The sequence below is a fragment of the Seriola dumerili genome, unplaced genomic scaffold (assembly GCF_002260705.1).
Source record: "Seriola dumerili isolate Sdu_G_001 unplaced genomic scaffold, Sdu_1.0 BDQW01000449.1, whole genome shotgun sequence".
Classification (NCBI taxonomy): domain Eukaryota; kingdom Metazoa; phylum Chordata; class Actinopteri; order Carangiformes; family Carangidae; genus Seriola; species Seriola dumerili.
Window position 1 is genome coordinate 3,255,920 of NW_019174704.1, and position 19,653 is coordinate 3,275,572.

Consider the following 19,653-nt stretch of genomic DNA (forward strand, 5'->3'; position numbering starts at 1 on the left):
ATTTTTTTGTTTTGAGTGTATCGTATTATTAAAGCATCTCCCAAATTTTATTTGATTTGCGAATTAGAATAAACCAAAAACTAAGGCATGTAAATACAGTAGAAACTCTTATATGCACACTTGAAATCTGACTCTTGAACAGTGGAAATATTTCGTCCTTATATTAGTATTTGAATAAGTACTGAATATTATCAGTTTTATCGATATTTTTGACGTAAACCAACTAAAGAAAAGTATGTGTCAGAAGTGGGATTCGAACCCACGCCTCCATTCGGAGACCAGAAGTCCCGTTTCAGCGGAAGGAGCTTATCCTTGAGTCTGGCGCCTTAGACCACTCGGCCATCCTGACACGGTGTAGAAAGAGTCATTGAGTTTGATTTTTATTTATAACACGCATATGATACACTGAAACATTAATTTGGTTGCCATAAAAATTGTAGTATTTGTAACACAAATAACTACTTATCCACTTTATGTTTGTCTTTTGTCTTACTACATGTCGCTTCCATTTACGCACTAAACGTGTAGTTTTTTTTCGACGCATGCGCATTTCGACAGTCGTAATATCCGCTCTGTCTACGTGCGGCAGCCATTACACTTCCGTTCTTCAAGGGTATCTGAAGACACTAGTCGAAACAACATGTACCGGTTTGCTAAAGCTGCAGTTAACGCTACTGGTAAGCAAACTGGGTTTTCATAGAAATATATTCTGTATGTATCTATTTAGATCAGGTGACAGTTCAATTTCAGTCGAGCACAAGTTTGACCGGCCTCTGTTTGGTCGGTGACCGCGGTCTGCGTGTTAACACCCTACTGTTAGCCAGCTAACATTAGCATCTCACCAAAGAAGTCGTAATATGTCTTAAAACACATGTATTTGTGTAATTAAATGTATTAAATTATTGTCCACAAATTAAACTACTTATTGCGTTTGAAGTAGCCTTTTGATAGCCATTTTCTTTTTCGAGGTGTCATTGTCCAACACAGTAATATGATTGTAATATTTATCATCTTTCGGTTAATTGTGAAATTGTATCAATTTCCCACGGATAAGATTAGGCAACGGTAAACTGTAAAGATGGTGCCCACAAAACTAGAGTGTGTGATAAAGAAAGGGCAAATGAGGACAGTCTTCCCAGCTTTTGGAATGAGGGCTGATATGACCAATAAGTGATAGTGATAGGATAGTTCATTTCCCTGATGGGAAATATTACCTTTTTGGTGCAAGCAATGTGACCATAATTTCCAATATATATTATTTTGTTAATTTGCTATGGTCACATTTGAATTAAAAGTGAAAAAGGTTCATAAAATTCCAAAACCCAAGGTGACATCTTCAGCTCTCCAGTATTGACTGATTTACAATCCAAAATTCAAAGATTTCAGTTTACAATTATATAAAACAGAGAAAAGCAGCAAAAGCAGTTGCACTTTTGCAATACAACTGCAACAACAACTGAAACCTGTATCATAACAGTTGCACGTTAATTTTCTGTCCATCAATTTGTCATTGCAGCTCTAAGATAACGACGGTATGACTTGCACAGACATCCATTCTTTCAGAATTGCTGGTGATTGATTTTCTGTCAAATGACTAATTAGATAATTGACTAATTATTACAGCTATTACAGTGTAACAATGCATATATGCCAGTTTTGGTTTCCACAGGACATTATTGCACTTTTTAGTAATAATATATTCTGAGTTTATCAATCAGTAGGTTAACACTCGTATGAGAGAGATGAAAACTTGACATGACCATGAACATAGCATACAAATCTAGACAAGACAACTGAAGAGAAAAGAACAGAGGTCATTGGTCTTATGTTTTTTTTACTCTCATGACTGCATCTTGACTCATGCATATTTTACATTTAATAGTGTTCAGCTTTAGATAATCCTTGTGTGTGTAGTCTCCATAAAGAGGACTTGGAATGCTTGAAAGTGAAGTCATAAATGATAAAAGTTGGTAATAGTGCAGTGTGTTTTGTTGTCGTCCAGGTCAGGCCGTGCGGCAGGTGAGGCATGGCTCCACCACCAGCCAGGACTTCCACTCCAAGTATGGCACCGGCCTGATGATCGGTGGAGCTGTCTTTTGCACGGCTGTGTGGTCATACGTAAGTAGCACTGTTGTGTCAGTCCATGCCACATTTATTTATAGGTATGACCTGAACAGACATCTTGATCATATAGAGGAGTGCTGGTTAAATAGTGGTCATATTTTTAAGCAATTATAAATTAATGCTACACATGTCCCCAGGGTTTCAGTGCAGGAGGAGAAAGAAGTTGGGGTGTGGGGGATCAGTTGCAATCTGGAAAATATTGGTGTTGTATATAAAACATTATCAGTGCAGAGTCACATATTGTAATGCACTGAGGACAGTACGGATGCAGAAATATTGTGAACATGTAAGCCTTATGACTTTAAAGATCAACCAGAAGGTCATATTTGAATTAAGATATTTCCATGATTATACTGCAGTTTCTGTAGTTTTCTAATTTTTTTCATAGTTTTTATATATAGAAAATGTATCATGAAAACCGTAGACAAAAATGCATAACCTAGACCTTACCTGTCAATTGACACCCTCTGCACACATCCATAAAAAACATCTATACTCACTTTACAATCACTGTTAGAACAAAATATCAGGAATTTATGTCCAGGAGTTATTTTCCATTGATGTCATCGCCTTCAAATTTTCAATAAAAAGTGTCAGTTTTCCCTTTTGCTGGCAAAAACAGATTTTCTATTGCCAAGCTAGAAAAGAAAAATTAAAAGTGGTTCAAGCTGTTAAGAATACCAATAAAATAATTGAGAAATGTGTTTGCACATGCAACATTTTGACTAAAAGTGGCCTCTGTCATACCTTGATGAAAATGTTATGTAAGCTGACCATTCGTTTTGTTTTTTTGTTTGTTATTCTTGATTCACAAATAACATTACACATTAACATATTATTTACCAAATTACATATGTTTGGATAATTGTCTCTGACTGTCAGCTGCTAATTATAACCACTTGAGGGCGATCTCAGCATGCTTACTTTGACAGCTTGAATGGCTTTGTGTAATAAGTACATAAGTCTGAGAATGTTTTATTATTTTTACCACAGTAAAGAGCCTAAAATATGCTCTAAGGTCAAAGATATTTATAAGACACGTATATTGAAAGACAAAGTCTTTAAGTATATATTTTTTCTTAGTATTTTATTTATATAAGTGTACTTATGACAGTTTGCAAAACTGGTGTCACATTTGCAGAAATGAGACAAAAATGGTAAATGGACTTTTTATATTATATTTATAATAATTATGTAGTGCTTTTCTAGTATTACTGACTACTCAATGGGCAACTCAATTAACATTCACTTGCTGGTGTTTTTTAAAATAAGTTTTTTTTGGGATGAAATTATGTGTTTCTTGTCTTTGTGCAGGTGCTGACTCAGACTGGCATCACCTGGAATTTGTCACCAGTCGGAAAGGTCATGCCCAAAGAGTGGAGAGAGGCTGAGGAGTGAAGAGCCGCCATGACAGACCTTGTTCTCGCCTAATGAACCTTCTGGTTGTACAGATGAATAATGAATATCTGTGTGTTCAGACAGTGAATGCCTGTGCTTATTCCAACATGTTACTTTGTTCAAATAAATTATCTGTGATTCTACTGACAATTGTTTCGTCTTTTAGCTGTGAATTCTGCGTACAGTAGCTACCATTATCTATCACAGCAATCTCTCCAGCAGTCAGTCAGTCAGTCAGTCAGTCAGTCAGTCAGTCAGTCAGTCAGTCAGTCAGTCAGTCAGTCAGTAGTTAATCCAAGTTGACATGTTAATGTTGAAAGTCATTATCAAATTTACATCCAAGTATGAGGATTGATATTTTTTTTTTTTTAATGAAGGGGAACTGTTTGGTCAGTCTATGACAATCTGTCATACTACATTTAAAATACACCATTCAATTTAAGAGACTGACATTTGCTCATATAAACAACTCTATCCCACAGCAAGCTACTGGAAACTGAAGAGCTGTTTACTCTTGCATATGTTTACCATCACTGATTGATTAATAGCACCCATTTTTTCATGCATTTTCTTAATTGTGTTTGTGTACAGTTCTCTGAAATGCAAAGTCACTTCTCAAGAACACATTGCCAACCTCTGTGAGTTGGTTGATGCACGTTCACCCTTATTTAGGGGGATCCCTGTGGCCAGAGAACATGAAGCCACTGCAGAACAAACGGTAAAATTCTCAATATTGCTTAAGACGGGTACATAAATAACACATCTTTCCCATAAATTGGGAGGAGGAAGTATTCAAATGTTATACCTAAGCAAAAACGGTAAGACTAGAATATCAAAATACAAAACTATACATTCAAAATTTTACTTCAGTACAGAGCTGAAACACTAAATTAACTGATTATTCTTTGATGGACATAATTTTGATAAATGATCGTCCACCTATTTTTGAAATTAAAAAAAACAATTATTCTCTAGTTCCACCTTCTCCAGTGTGAAGCTTTGCTAGTTTTTATATCACTGTAAATAGAACATCTTTTGGTTTTGGTTGTTGGTTGGACAAAACAAGACATCTAAAGGCTTTGCGCTGGGCTCTGGGAACCTTTTTCACTCTTCTCTGACATTTTGTCCCAGAACAGTTTGTTCTGCTCTGGAGGAGTTTTTTTTTTCTTTCTTTATTGAACAATAAATCTACAAAAAAAAACAAGGCAGGTTAACAATGGTAATTGAGTTCTTTGGGTTGTGTCGGAGATTTGAGATCAAATATATAAAATAAAAAATATTGCAAATTGCATATTTGATTTTACTTGTACTTCAATTGAGTCTTTCCTTTTCATGTCACTTTGTACATCTACATCACTACATGTCAGATATTATTTTTTACTCCACTACATTTATCTGATAGCTTTACAAAATTAAGATCTTCCATACAAAACATGTATGAGATCCAGGCCAGAGGGTGAGAAAGAGGTAGAGGACTCAATGGAAGAGGCGGAGAACATGGACAGTGCCAGCTTCAAGCGTGGAAAAAAGGGGCATCAGGCAAAAAAACTGCCCTGACAACAACAAGGTTGATTAACTAGCTGGGGAGCCAAGGAAAATGAAGAATCCATCTGGTTTTGACACAGAGATGGTGAGCCACATGAGCCACAGAATCAGTCATCAGATGTCATGAGTTTGATCCTACTCCTCAAATGAGCACACGATACCTGGACACAGTTGGAGCATCGGGCGCATCTGTGATAGAAAGAAACACAGTTCCATTGTCATGTCATGATGAAGTACACTTGCGTGCGTATTTGTTGTCTTGCTCCTCAGGCTCTGTGGGCCTAAGCTCTGGAACCTGCCTCCTCACGTTATTGGTTGGATCTGAGGAGCTACGGCCAATTAGTCCAGCTCATCAGCCCATTAGCCCATTAGTTCACCTGGAGTATAATGGGGATGAGGAGCTGCAGTTCAGGTCTCTCTCTTCCTGCCACAGGCTTTTGCCTGTATGTAAGTGTGTATGTAGGCGCTATATATGTATGTATGTATGTGTGTTTGTTAAGAGCTATGTTTGTCTACATGTTAACTATGGTTTGTTGAATTTCAGTCACTGGTTGTACATTAAGTTACTACTAATATGATATAATCTGTAAGTTTTAAATCTTGGGAGGAAATACTCTGTAGGGGAGAGCTGCCATTGTGTGATAGGACAATCGGAGCAGAAAGTGAGTTTGAAAATAAATGCTACAATGGTCAAGATACAGAAACTCAAGCTAGACTGGATTTTGAAAAGAAAATCAATGACCCCACCATTTTTATGATGAAGATGATGTTTGAATTTATTGTTCCTTTATTTTATGCTTTGCTGTTATCATGTTAAATCCAATGAATGTGAATGACTATAAAATGTATTTGTCTGTAAGGGAAATGTGGTCAATTTTAGACTTTTTTTCAATCAATGTGGAAAACGTTTATGCACCCCTGAGCAAGCTCCAAAATAGAAAATAATGAGAAACTGCTACTCTTTCAGAAAACATGGTGAAGCACATGTTTCAGAGTGTTTTCTTATGTTTTAGTGTTTTATACAGTTATTTATTTAATGGTATTTTTAGTTCTGTGATATTTTGTTATATTGTCTTCCTCCTGCTATGCATATATGTAAAATACATTTATGCAGCAATTTATTCATTTATTCATATATATATATATATATATATATATATATATGTGTGTGTGTGTGTGTATGTAGATATAATTTATTTTATTTATTTATTTATTTTAAATGGGGCGACTTGCAGTAAGTTGTATCAGAACCAGTCTATGACCAGACGACAATGTTACGTCAGAGAACTAACAGCAACTGAATCCAACCAAATGCAAGGCCGTCATTCTGCTGTAGCCAATCACCTGCGGGGGAGGGTGCTCTGCCCCGCCCCTCCGGTGTCCATCCGTGCTTCAGTAAGGTCACTGCTGTCATTCGGTGTCTTACTAGCCGTCAGCCGAAGGAGGCAGAGGATCCCCAGCGAGGAAGGTACAGGAAAGAACCAGCAAAACCAGCAACATGTCTCTGTCTAACAAACTCACCCTGGACAAGGTGGACGTCAAGGGGAAGCGCGTCATTATGAGGTGAGCGTTTACAGTCTATCTGTTAGTCTCTGGACCCTACGCGGATAATCGGAAATGGGATTGTCTGACGTTAGGTAACAGACATTTTAGAGCCCAAACATATCCTTCCTCCATTAACAAACTGCTACAGTGCTGATGTGAAGACACTTAACGGGCTGTTAACGGTGTGTGAGTCGGTTCAGACCATTGAACAGAGAACAGGAAGTGAACTTGTTGGTTGTCACGTTTTCCATCCATGTTACGTGCCCGCGAGGAGATGCTGCATGGATGAAACCGACTGAGTCACTGGAGTCAGACCCTTACGTTAAACTACCATCACCGAGAGTCTCTGCCTTACGTTAAACTACTTTCACTGAGAGTCAGCCCCACACATTAAACTTACATTGCTGCATTCAGTGAGCCCTTTTCGTTAGAATAACATCACTGCAGGAACCCAGCCTCTCATGACGCAATAAGACTCAATACATTTGTTACACACTGCATTGATAATCTAAATATGTTCAGTGGTTGCTCGGGAATTCTTTTTTGATTAATATGTCAAATATGTAAGCTTTCAGTCTGTTACCTTCAAAGTAAAGGCAATTGCTCCATACCTATGTGAGCCCTATGTGATGTCATCAAATGATTATATATTATAATTATGAAAATAATTGCCAATTCATTTTCTGACTGAGCAATCAACCAGTCATTTAAGCTCTAAAAGTGGCATACATCTGTCATACTTGATATGTCAGATAGGTAATCTATCAGATTAATGTTATGTGATGAATTATTGCAGCTCTACAAATGCAGAGAAAATCAGGAAACATTACATAATTATTTTTACAATTTATTGAAATGTTAAATGATAGTGAAAAACCTGTCAAAAGTTCCATGACTAATCAATTAATTCATCACTAGTCGACTACAGGCAGCAAGATGGTTCAGTGCCTTGCTCAAAGGTAGTGCAGGTTTTAATCCCCTCCCCTCCTTAGCTCCAAGGATGTTGTGCTGCCTTACATACTTTTTTGATAATAAATAAAAAGATGCTTTTAAACTTATCTGAAATGCAGCACTGATATATTTATTTTATAGTATTGTATGCCATTTCTGCAGACTGTAAAGGCCAATGGCAACAGAAGAGCACTTGAAACTGACACCCTGTGTGGAAATGTCAGAGGGCCATTTTGGTTCGCTCATCTTGGTGGTGCAACAGGCGGCATAGGACAAGGTTCACCGACAGCAGCCCCGAGCCTGCACTGCTCAGTGTTAAAAGGTCAAGTTCATGTTGAATTAGTCTCAGTAAGGACTATCAGGCTGCACTGAGTGACTTCATATCACACCCAGGGCCTGTCATAGCATGCCCAATGTGTGAGTTTTATGAACTTCCAGCTGCAAACAGAGTGCAGTGGAGGCGCTGTGTGAGCTGCCGGTCCAGAATTAAAAAGAAGGAAGGTGGGACGTTGCTGTGGAGACCCAGCAGTGCCTGAAAGAAATCTGTTCAGCAGCCAAATCTAAGCCAAATACTGACTCTCTTCATTGGCCTCATTGGTTGAGTTTATCTAAACAGATGGAGTTTTTCTGTTTAGACAAAGTTAGACTGAAGTCCAGAGAAAATGACAAGAGAAGGAAGATGTTTTAAAACTGAGCTCTCTGCAGTTGGCATAAACATAGCTGTCTATCCATGCTCAGTTATCTTGATTAGTTAACCTAGCCTTCATACACATCATACTATATGAGTAAATTGAAAAATCAAGAGCATTGACACTTCATTTGTTGTTCTTTGTTGTCCAACTTTACCATTACCCAACCTGTGCTGTGAATAACTGCCCTTCTTTAGCTTCACCCATCAGCCTGAGCTTATTTCTGCCTCCAGAGCAGCTCTGCCTCTGAGTCCTGTGTGTAAAGGATGTTTAACAAAACCTTCAGTGATATGCAGATCCACACTAATGAGGAACAGAGGGAACAATAAAAACGTATAAAACTGTTGGTGAATGCCTGGGCATTGTCTGTGCATGGGAGCTGTTGAGCCGCTGAACTGCTGACTATTGGGTTTTAGACTTAAGACAATGGATGGCGGTTATTACAGCAGTGGGTGCAATGTGTGTGTGTGCAGAGAGTGTGCAGGCTGATCATGTGGATCAGTGCATCAGTCCAGAGAGAGGAGGGAGGTGGTTATGTAACTGAGTGGAGTACGAGGGATGCAGCATGTTCTCAGGAGCTGCCTGCCAGCGTGCAGTGATGGAAGTGCAACCAGCTCATTGGGCAGAGCAACGCTAGCTGCTGGAAAATTACTGGAAAATGGATAAAAGCCTTCCACCTAATGGAACTGTCTGAAAATGTCTGTGTTGACTATCTGGCAGCAATGGACTAAAACTGTTTGTAGTAGTATTGAATTCTTGCTGCATATAATATTCCTGGTTGACCACCCCTTTTGAAATCTTGACATAATTTAATCACATGGGGAGCCCCCATAGCTCGAGGGTTAAAATGCTGACCGTGAATGATTTCAATCCGGCCCGACAGCTTTGTCGCATCTGTCTCTCCCTCATTAATTAAACCTTAACCAAAAGCAGTCAGTAGATGAAGGGCATCTGTATTAGAAAGTAGAGCTAGACCAGTAATTCAGGATGATATATCTGTCAATATCAGCTTATTGTAGATACTGTATATACTTATGTAAGTCAGTCTGTAATTAATAAGAAATAGCAGTACAGACATGCTAAACTAGGTTCGATGTAATTTAGAAACTGTGTCACCATCACACAGTTTGTCCAACAGAGAGCTTCAGGCAGGTTTTTAAATAACAGGAGGACCATCAAGGTCACCAAAAAATAGTAGGTAATTGTGGCTGTAATTACTACTGGAGTGGGGATGGAAAATTATTCACATGCCCTCCAGATGAGACAAAAATCACTGACCAATGTCACCAAAATCACCTGTAGCCAGAAGAAGTTGACATGACGAATATCTGACATCTTGTTGAGCTCATCATACTGACTGACATCAGTGTTGCCATGTCAAAAACACAGCAGTAGATCTCATCAAATTAAATCCTAAATCTTTCAGCTACTTGGTTTATTTGGTTTATCAGATTGGGAGCCATAGCCGTTCTTTGTAATAGAGGGTAACCGTATGCAGCCACTTCTCATTGCAACCGTTTTGTACTGATGCTCAGAAATCTTACAGGTACCATAATGCTATTCCATATACTGGTGTTAATATCTTATGTGTTAATCACAGCTGAAGAACATCAGACATGTGGGTTGTACAAAAGAGAAACATGGGAAATCACAAAGAAAGTCCTTGATGCACGACACACTCCATTCGTCTCTTTCTTTCTGGTAATTAAGTTTGCTCTCTTTCAGGGTTGACTTCAACGTTCCCATGAAGGACAAGCATATCACAAACAACCAGAGGTAAAGTCCATCTCATTTCTGTTCTCACTGTAAAAATAAACTGAAGGTCATAGCAAACAAAGCCCTTGTTTCTTCAAAAAAAATGGGCAGGAGTAAAGGGTGACGGATGGCTTTGCTCTTATGCTCGTTGATTTTCAGGATCAAGGCGGCCGTTCCCAGCATCAAACACTGCCTGGACCACGGGGCCAAGTCCGTTGTGCTGATGAGCCACCTGGGCCGTCCTGATGGAAACTTTGTGCCTGATAAATACTCCCTGGAGCCCGTTGCTGCTGAGCTCAAGACTCTGCTGGGAAAGTGAGTAGATGGACTGAACAACTGGGTTCCTACTCTTCTCCTCCAGTTAATACATTCAATTAATTTTATTTCTTAAAGCAAGCGATAAATCCTTAAATTAAATATTTATATTTTTGCACCAAACAAATTACAGTTTTGTAATTCTTGCTTGATTTGGCTAAGAGAAAATAAGCAAATCATAAATACCATTGTAAATGGAGTTTGATATAAAGACAATCCCAAGGTTATAACTTTAAGAAACAAACTCAAGTTATACAAAAACAAAAAATGTCCTTAATTGTACTGGATAAAACTATCTAAACATTAAAACAATAACAGAATAACCATCCATGTAAAAGACATTTTTGTGCAGATTTCCCAGTGAAAAATTGGTCACAATAAAAGTATTTAATCATCCAAAGTTTTCCTGAGATCACAGGATATTATTTCATGATCACAGAATGACTACTGATTGTCATAACAAGAAGACAAAGCTTGGTCTGTTGAGATCATAAAATAACACATTTTGTGAAAAGATAAACTATCAAAAATTATCTTCACCGGTCCTCCGCAGGGACATCACCTTCATGAAGGACTGTGTGGGTGCAGAGGTGGAAGCTGCCTGTGCTAACCCCGCCGTGGGATCCGTCATCCTGCTGGAGAACCTCCGCTTCCACGTCGCCGAGGAGGGAAAAGGCAAGGACGCCTCTGGAAACAAGGTGGGTCCTTCAACAGTCTGTGTGCTCTGATTCAGGACACAGTTAGTGTTTAGTTTAATGTTCGGCAGAATTTGGTGCCTCATGCGTTTGGTTTACATCAAGTTATCAATGAGAGTCAGCAAATATATAACTTGTTCATTCCTGTATCCCTTAAATATAACATGTTAGCTGTAGCTCTGTAAGATAACGACTCAAAACTTTAGAAGAAAAGAACCAGGCGGTGGGGCAAATGCTCTGTTTGGGCTGTTTGGGTTGAGCACTGATTGTGCTCTGGCTGTCAGACAGACAGCAGAACTTCTCACTGCTGGGTCACTTGGTGGAAAATGCACAGTCACTCCAGCTGCAGTGTCCTTCTGAAAGAGCTGCGTCACCGTCTGATGATGTCACGGTCAGGAGTGCTGCAGTGTCTGCTAGGCTGTAGCTCAAACTGTGTTGTCTGCCACATCTTCAGCTTCTTGAGTTTGACGTTTGAATGTTACACAGCCTTAGTGTGTCATCTGTAAAGTGCCAAATCACAGCTCTGTCTATTCCAGTCTTCACCCTTATCACTAATGTGCCACCTCTGCTTTCATGCCTTATGGAGGCAATGAGGAAAGGAACATCGACATCTGAGTGATGACCGTCTCTTTCTTTATGCTGAGATGCAGATGATATGATTATAAAAACAGGCCCAGGCCCAGGACTTAGTATAAATGCTGATGCTGGGGGCAGCAGTGGATCAGCAGCCTTGTCCTTATGACATTTATCCTTAAGGTCAGTGGGCTGTCCTGGCGGGTTGTGTTGCTTTTCCTGTCCTGAGAGGCCTGGCTGGTATGCAGCCTGTGTGGGTTGGTTTCTACTGTACTGCTGTACTGTATCACACTGGGACATGTTATATTTTATTTCATTCTGAAAATATTTATCATTTGCTCCTGAGACTGATATAATTTCACTGGTTTAGTCAAACCTTGGTGAGGGGAGCAGAAGCACCACAGTGTGTCCCAGCTCCATATGATAATACCATAAAGTACGAAAGCGACACTATAATGTTATCTTGGTAGTAGATTTGTACCAAACTAACATGCATTTGGGGAAACGTAAGAACACAGCAGTAACTTATTGCTAGTTTTTAATAGTATAATCTGTCATGTGGACTGAAGGGGGAAATGTAGGAAGCAGTGACCTGACTGTACTCATGTCTGACATTTGAACGACACTGAAGAGCTCTCTTGACCTTTTTCTGCCCTCCGGTCCCACAGTCACGACCTTTGCCTGTTAAAGTGCAGCAGGAACCTGATCCACAATGCACAGACTGAAGAGTGATCGTGAAAATTTGTTCATATTAGGGCAAAAAGAAATCATATTGCAATTATTTTTGAAGGACCTTGCGATGAGTCGTGATTTTGGTGGGAATGGTAATTTATGCATTTAATTTTCATTGAAAACAATATGAAAAATATAATGATGTAATTTTTTGTTTTTCCTGGTCTCAACCAAACAAGCATGTTCCCTTACATCAGGAGAGTATGATTTGTATGCTGTGACCATAATGCTGTATTTATAATAATGTGTTGTGAAACGTTTACCTTTGTTAAAATTAGCAGCTCCTGTGATTTCGATATTCCAAAAATGTTTTTTAACATAAAATGAAATATTATTTTGTGTGAAGAAAGAATGAACACTGTGAACCCTTTAAAAAGAAAAGCCGTGCTTAGAAATCACATGCCCATCCAATTATATTATAGTGATCTTAAAGCAAATTGTAATGGGTGGATCTGTCGATAAAATGTGAAGGGAAACGCAGACTGTAGCCACTGGTACCTTTTGTTTTCTTTCTTTCCGTGTTCGTCTTCTTCTCTTACCCTGTCCTGTCTTTTTTGTCCCGCAGACCAAGGCCTCCCAGCAGGAGATTGACTCCTTCAGGGCGTCTCTGTCCAAACTGGGAGATGTTTACATTAACGATGCCTTCGGCACAGCTCACAGAGCCCACAGGTGAGCAGGAGCGCAGGCTGCTTAATCCATTCATCCATGTTTCTTCTTGAATGTGTTTGGCCAATAGCGAAAGAGGTGTTAAATTACATTCTATTTGGTATTAAAAAATCTTAAAATGTCTTAAATTTGAGTTTGGTGAACCCTGCTTTTGACTGCTCCTCCTCATCTTCCTCTCTCCCAGCTCCATGGTGGGAGTGAATCTGTCTCAGAAGGCAGCTGGTTTCCTGATGAAGAAGGAGCTCGACTACTTTGCCATGGCTCTGGAGAAGCCTCAGAAGCCCTTCCTGGCCATCCTCGGAGGGTGAGAACAGTTCGTTTCAGCAATTCATCAAGTCTGAACGTCACCGGGTTGTTAGCGGGTGATCAGACTGAAAACAGCTCAGTGGTTAAACAGTGCAAGGGGCTGCGTTGCTGGTGCTGTATTGCAAAGATACCAGGGAGAAATGAAATATAATCCAGGAAGTAAGAGATTAATGCATTTAAAGGCTTATCAGACAATAATACAATGCACACCAGTTTGTAATACTTTTAAGTGCGGCATTCATATTACAAAGTAATCTAGCAGGAATATGTGCTTGTATGTATTCAATTGTCCAACATAGTGGATGTAGTTTTCTTGCCAGTCCACATTTAAAGTATAGATCAGAGTTAAATACATGTTTTCAGCTCATTTAAAAGCTCTCTGGTATACTACTGGTTAAAACAGACTCGGCATGTAAAGATAACAGAGGTGAAAGAGTGGGAACATGATGCAGACACTTGCTGTGGACATTGCCTTTAACAGTAACTTTTCAGCCCTTGTAGAACATTAATTTTTAACCTCCTGCGGTGTGGTTTACATTGTGTACCAGCTGGTTGGATTTGAGAGGATGGTGCTGTTCCTGCTAAAACTGACAATACCAGCTTTTATCGCAGACACCAATTGAATTTAAAAGAAGTCTTCTTATCAGCAATGTCCTCTCTTTTTTTTTGAGAGCTCCTCTCTCTCTCTCTCTCTCTCTCTCTCTCTCTCTCTCTCTCTCTCTCTCTCTCTCTCTCTCTCTCTCTCTCTCTCTCTCTCTCCTGCGGTGCAGTCTCTTTTTAAAATACCCAGGTGACCATCCAGGAATAGAGACTCTAAGCTCATTATGTAATCTATGGTGTCACAGTACACTGCTCTCTTCAAGACACTGCTATCACTGCTCAGACCTTAGTGTGCACATAGCAAGCAGGCAGAGATGAGAGGTCATATAGTACATATTGGTGAATAGCTCTTTATTTCCATTCATCAGTTAACACTCCTCACTTATTTTCAGGGTTGTGTGGTTGAAGATGTGATTTAAAATTCCTGAAGTTTTCATACATTTTTAACTTTTTTTTTTTTTTCGCATTCATGCATCAGTGAAGTGTATTTTTGTTTCATCTGAAAATACAAAGATATCAGATATACACAGATAGAAAACTACCATCAATATCTGTCATCAAGCAGGACTAAAGTAATCACTCTGTATTTGCCCAAACTGAGGAATGTTAACTGAGTAAATTACCAAACATCATTCTGTTTCATCTGATATTACACAAGTTTAATGACAAAAACTACAGCAAGTTTAAATAAATTCTTTAAATTAAAGTTAATGAGCTCGCTACAAACTCCTGAACGCACCATGAGCTATCAGAGCACTACGTCCTGTGGCGTCTCTGTGGTGCAGCAGGTGGTTTCATATTTGTTGAGCCATTGTTTCTTGTGTTACTCCAAGTTGCAGCACCGTAGTTGGATGAATAAAGAGGAAACAGTGTGTGAAGCTGCTGTAACAGACACTCTGTTTCACCGAGCTGCCGTTGGCCACATGTGGGATTTGGCCTTGTGTCAGAGTCCATTCTAGCCTGATTGCATTGTGCAACTGTCACATCCACTCAGCGGCGTGCAGTGCCACCAATCACCTTCTTCCAGTTCACAAACAAAGGCAATCGACCATTAGAGTGTTATGGTCATCCAGTGAACGGCTGCAGAGTTCACACAGCAGTGAAACGGATAAATCATGAGTTTGAAGAGGATATTTTCATCAGTGTTGGTGGAATCGTATGTGTCCAAATGAATAAGCTAAGAAATGAATTAGAGGGAGTTCAGATGGAAAACAATAATATGCAATGGGCTGCATTGATGGGATGTGTTGCTTCATGTACCAGTGACACCATGATAAACGATCCAGGAAGTCCAGTTTGAGTGACAGATTAATGCATTTATCAGAAGCCAAAGCACTGCACAGTAGTTTATGATATGACACAGGATTTCACAACTATTGTAAGTTATCACAGCGGCAATTACTTGATGTTTCATTGTGATGATCACAAGATAACAGCATAGAGCTGCTGATTAATTGATCTGTCAATCAACAGAAAATAAAAAGCTATTTTGATGATGGATTAAAGTACTTTTATTTAAACAAAAATGGCTGTTTTTTGTGAAGGGCTCCTCTCTCTCTGCATGCAGCCTTATTAAAGTTCTAGTTTTACATGTGTGAAGAGTGTTGTTTGAGGAACAACATTTAGATCATCTCGTCTGTTTTGAATAAAATATTAAAACCCAGGTCAGAAATTTAATTGAAAGTATTTATTTATTTATTTAACTTTTTTTCCTCCTTTACATGCATGTTTCTTATCTATACTGATGTGTTCCGCCTCTCTTGTGTCTGCGTTTTAGAGCCAAGGTGAAAGATAAGATCCAGCTGATCAACAACATGTTGGATAAGGTTAATGAGATGATCATCGGCGGCGGCATGGCCTTCACCTTCCTCAAAGTCCTCAACAACATGGAGGTGAGGAAGTCTGCAAGTCGTGTACAGTGATTTTTAGAGCTTTTTCTCTGCGAACAGCTGCTGCTGTGAAAGCTGTGAGAGTGAACCAAAGTAATAAAGCTGAAGGTGGGGAAACCAAAACAAAGAGCTGAGAGATGTTATAAGCTCTGTAGAACTCAAGAGACCAGTAGAGTCAGGTGATCATTCTTCATGGGCTCAACGTGCTCTCTTCATCGAGCTGCTGGACTGTTGAATATTGGTGGTGTTCAAACAGACTTGGGAAACTTGTGAAACTGTTAGTTTTAGAGAGACTAAGAATCACGTTCATCACCTCAGTTTGACCTCTGACAAAAACATTTGAAAAGGCCAGCTTTTGTTTAAAGGGTCAGTTCAAAATTACAAAAGAACATATTTCCTCACTCCCCCTTTGTGATATGTAGACAGATAGTTTTGTTTGATTTGTCTATACTTTAAGAAACCTATATCCACTGCCACCCCAATACAATGCTCAAATGCTGAGCACTTTAACAACTTATGTTTCTGCAACACCTGGATCAGGTAACAATAACTAAAAGTTAGTTTTGTAGTTCCAAACCATAGAGCAGAATTTTATTTAGTAAATTTTAGAAGAAAATTTTTCAGTTCTGTGAGAACCACAAACTAAATTCCATTATTCTCCATTGTATTCCGGTGGAGCCAGAAATCTCTTAGACTGATATCTGAAATCATGGACAAATATCTAGAATATACCACCACGGGTAAGTGAGGAAATATTTTCTTTTGTTATTGGGGAGAACTGACCCTTTAAACAAAAGCAGGTCTGCACATGATTCTCAATCTCTGCTGTGACACTAACAAAACAAATCATTTCCACAAGTCTGTTTGAACACCACCAGCATTCAATAGCCCAGATTTGCTGCGCTCCAGCACTAACAAATGTCCTATCGAACCCTTATCTGTCAGTGGAGAACCGTGACCATTGGACCTTAGGACTTTTTGCTGCTGGAAGTCGTCACTGTTTTATCAATGAAGGAACCCTCCCTCCTAGAGCTGAAATGTGATTGGTTCATTAATTTTACTCCAGAATGTAGCTTCATTTGAATGAATTAGCAAGACCTTCTAGAAATTTATAGAGGGTTCACCAATCACAGAGCTCCTGACATGTTTTTCACCCAGTAACAAGCCAAAATAAGTTTTCTTTTCTGGGCTTTATACAATACAGACAATTTCCTGTGGGGTTGGGAAGGTTATTTGTGTCTAAGGAACATTTAGTTTTTATGATAAATGATCTGTTAATCACTGTAGAAAAGATGATTATGAAATGATTTGGCTAAAAAAAGTCATGTACCAAATCAAATACAGAACATTTAATGAGATTGTTAAGGATCAGATATCTGATCCAGTCTCTGAGTGAGGAGGAGGCAGAGTAACAGCAATTAAGGATTATTTAATTTAATTTAATCTTGATCAGTGGAATGTGAGAAAATATAAAGCTGCACTACAGTTCTATGTAGAAATATCAGCCTTGATCACTTTGTCAGGTTGTTGTAGAGACAAATTTGCTACTTGCTGAAGTGTGTTTTTCATTTTTCACTGATTCCCCCCGTTCCTCTTGCCTTTGTCAGATTGGTACCTCTCTCTACGATGAGGAGGGTGCTGGCATCGTCAAAGACCTGATGGCCAAAGCCGAGAAGAACGGCGTCAAGATCACACTGCCCGTCGACTTCATCACCGCTGACAAGTTTGATGAGAAAGCCACCACCGGCACCGCCACCGTCGCTGCTGGCATCCCTGCCGGCTGGATGGTGAGAAAACAAGATTCATCTTTTATCACTATTAAATTCCCATCCAAATGATTGACGTTCTTTCTTCTATTTTGATAATAATGTTCTTCTCTCCTCCGCAGGGTTTGGACTGTGGACCAGAGAGCTCTAAGGCCTTTGGAGAGGCGGTGGGCAGGGCCAAGCAGATCGTGTGGAACGGCCCAGTCGGTGTGTTTGAGTGGGACCACTTTGCCAAAGGGACAAAGAACCTGATGGACAAAGTGGTCGAGGTGACCAAAACAGGGTGCATCACAATCATTGGTAAGACAGACAAGAAGGGACGGAAGCTTTTGTGTTTATTTCTTTGTTGTTTGTTTGTAGCCATGTTATTCAGTCTGCTGATCAATCTGTCTTCTAAATATAATCTTTTTTCTTTTTTTTATTTTCTTCATTTTGTTTGATTTACTTTAATTTCATTGTTTATCTATTTTTAATATTTTCTATTACTTTTTATAAATATGTATATATTTTTTTATTTTCTTATTGTTCTGCGGTTTCTTTATGTACTGTTTGTAGTGGTCTCTGCACCTGTAGGCTATTGACTGTCAGAGATGATTGAACCCATTTTTATGATGTAGCTGCAAAAACTGCTTGTGTATTAATACCTTTGGCCCCACGTTGCTTTGGGAATAAAAGCATTGTATTTTTATGGGGTGGGTCTCTACCACAAACACTTGTGGTTACAACACTAATGGTCCAAAACACTGCAGCATTAAATGAACCCAAGTGTGGGTAGAATCTTTTTTTTTTTTTGTAATTCCTGAGTTTAATTTGTAAAACATAGGCAGATTTGAGTCTTGTAGACTTGTGATCATGTAAGAATGATGTATGTTTGTTTGTGTCCAGGTGGGGGTGACACTGCCACCTGCTGCGCCAAGTGGAACACAGAAGACAAGGTCAGCCATGTCAGCACAGGAGGCGGCGCCAGTCTGGAGCTGCTGGAGGGTGAGTGACAGAGAAAACAACATGATGCTGAAGAACAAATAAAAACTTGGTCTTTGAATCATTTCATTGTCATACTGAGGCTCGATAATGATAATGATAATGATAATGATGATGCTGACTGCGTGTTCACTCTCTTTGTGTCCTCAGGTAAAGTCCTGCCTGGCGTGGACGCCCTCAGCAGTGTCTAAACTTCCTATCAGCCCGCTGGTGTGTGTGTCTGTATGTGTGTGTGTGAGTGAGTGTGAGTGTATGAGAGGTGGGTAGCTACTCAGCCAGAAACTCCTGAAACCTTTCCACCCTGCAAAAAAAAAACCCACAACTGCTTTATCAGCCATGTCATCTTGTATTCAGGCTTTGTTTTTAAAGTAATGCCAGTTGTGATTCACAGGGGATAATTTCCATTTCTATCGATGCTGTCTGTAACAAGTAGAGCCTTCTGCCTTACTTTAACCTGCTGATAAAACTCTTCAAGTCAAACTGCTGGGAATCTGAGTCATCACTTGACATTGATGGTTATTTTTTGCGAAATCAGACCTGTTAAAAGAAAGATCAAATGGCTTGTTAATGTGGAAGTTTTCTTTTGCTCAGGTGATAAATTTTCCTGCTGACCTGCTTAATGGACGGCTGAAACACAGCAAACACCCTCCACAGCGTTACTGTCACCTCAATCTGGGTTTAAACAGCAGGTGTCAGTGTTCTGCTTCACTTGCCCGCTTGTTTTCTCTCTGACCCGTTGCGATTTCTTCTGTTTTCCTTTTAAAAATCACGAGAGGAGTCGCCAGCGCTCACCCCTGAGAAACTAAAACACTGGCTCTTGTGTATGTGTGTGAGTGTGTGTATTGCCGCATCACTTTTCCAAAGCCACCATGCAATGTCTTTGCACCACCCTTGACAGAGTGTATACATACAGTATATATACACACACACACACACACATATATATGTATAAATGGTTAATATGTGTGTGTACCTAGACGTTGTATTTTCTGTCTGTTCACACGAACGTCTGCTCTGGTCATCTGTCTTCTCTGGCTGTTGGTTACTGAGCAGCGTCAGACTGAGATGTGGTGTCGATCTTGGCTGATCTGTTCAGGTTAATAAAACCGTCTGTGTAAAAAAA

At 39.4% G+C, this 19,653-nt stretch overlaps 2 protein-coding genes and 1 non-coding gene across 4 annotated transcripts; 2 read left to right on the forward strand and 1 right to left on the reverse strand.

Moving 5' to 3' along the window:
* Nucleotides 1-238: 238 nt before the first annotated feature.
* Nucleotides 239-349, reverse strand: trnal-caa. Its single transcript has 2 exons — nucleotides 312-349; nucleotides 239-284 (listed from the first exon to the last, which is right to left on the reverse strand). It is a non-coding gene; the product is annotated as a tRNA-Leu (tRNA).
* Nucleotides 350-571: 222 nt separating this feature from the next.
* Nucleotides 572-3,672, forward strand: LOC111234265 (cytochrome c oxidase subunit 7B, mitochondrial-like). 2 transcript variants are annotated; one of them, XM_022762242.1, is made up of 4 exons: nucleotides 612-677; nucleotides 1,517-1,571; nucleotides 2,003-2,118; nucleotides 3,439-3,672. In XM_022762242.1, the coding sequence occupies exons 2-4, from the start codon at nucleotides 1,535-1,537 to the stop codon at nucleotides 3,520-3,522; spliced, it is 237 nt and encodes a 78-aa protein (XP_022617963.1). In that variant the 5' UTR covers nucleotides 612-677; nucleotides 1,517-1,534; the 3' UTR covers nucleotides 3,523-3,672. The 2 variants fall into 2 exon arrangements, with proteins under 2 accessions (XP_022617962.1, XP_022617963.1); XM_022762241.1 differs by lacking the exon at nucleotides 1,517-1,571 and having other exon boundaries at nucleotides 572-677.
* Nucleotides 3,673-6,441: 2,769 nt separating this feature from the next.
* Nucleotides 6,442-19,010, forward strand: pgk1 (phosphoglycerate kinase 1). The gene is made up of 11 exons (XM_022762501.1): nucleotides 6,442-6,630; nucleotides 9,978-10,028; nucleotides 10,167-10,322; nucleotides 10,876-11,020; nucleotides 12,888-12,991; nucleotides 13,173-13,292; nucleotides 15,672-15,786; nucleotides 17,391-17,570; nucleotides 17,672-17,849; nucleotides 18,435-18,533; nucleotides 18,681-19,010. Exons 1-11 carry the CDS (start codon nucleotides 6,566-6,568, stop codon nucleotides 18,719-18,721), a joined length of 1,254 nt encoding a protein of 417 aa, XP_022618222.1. The 5' UTR covers nucleotides 6,442-6,565; the 3' UTR covers nucleotides 18,722-19,010.
* Nucleotides 19,011-19,653: the final 643 nt, after the last annotated feature.

Bases quoted from the DNA above. Each gene is read 5' to 3' on its own strand.
- LOC111234265 (XM_022762241.1), top strand. From the start codon at position 641: ATGTACCGGTTTGCTAAAGCTGCAGTTAACGCTACTG. The intron at 678-2,002 runs GTAAGCAAACTG...GTTGTCGTCCAG, and splicing joins AGCTGCAGTTAACGCTACTG to GTCAGGCCGTGCGGCAGGTG. The intron at 2,119-3,438 runs GTAAGTAGCACT...GTCTTTGTGCAG, and splicing joins GCACGGCTGTGTGGTCATAC to GTGCTGACTCAGACTGGCAT.
- pgk1 (XM_022762501.1), top strand. From the start codon at position 6,566: ATGTCTCTGTCTAACAAACTCACCCTGGACAAGGTGGACGTCAAGGGG. The intron at 6,631-9,977 runs GTGAGCGTTTAC...GCTCTCTTTCAG, and splicing joins GGGAAGCGCGTCATTATGAG to GGTTGACTTCAACGTTCCCA. The intron at 15,787-17,390 runs GTGAGGAAGTCT...TGCCTTTGTCAG, and splicing joins AAGTCCTCAACAACATGGAG to ATTGGTACCTCTCTCTACGA.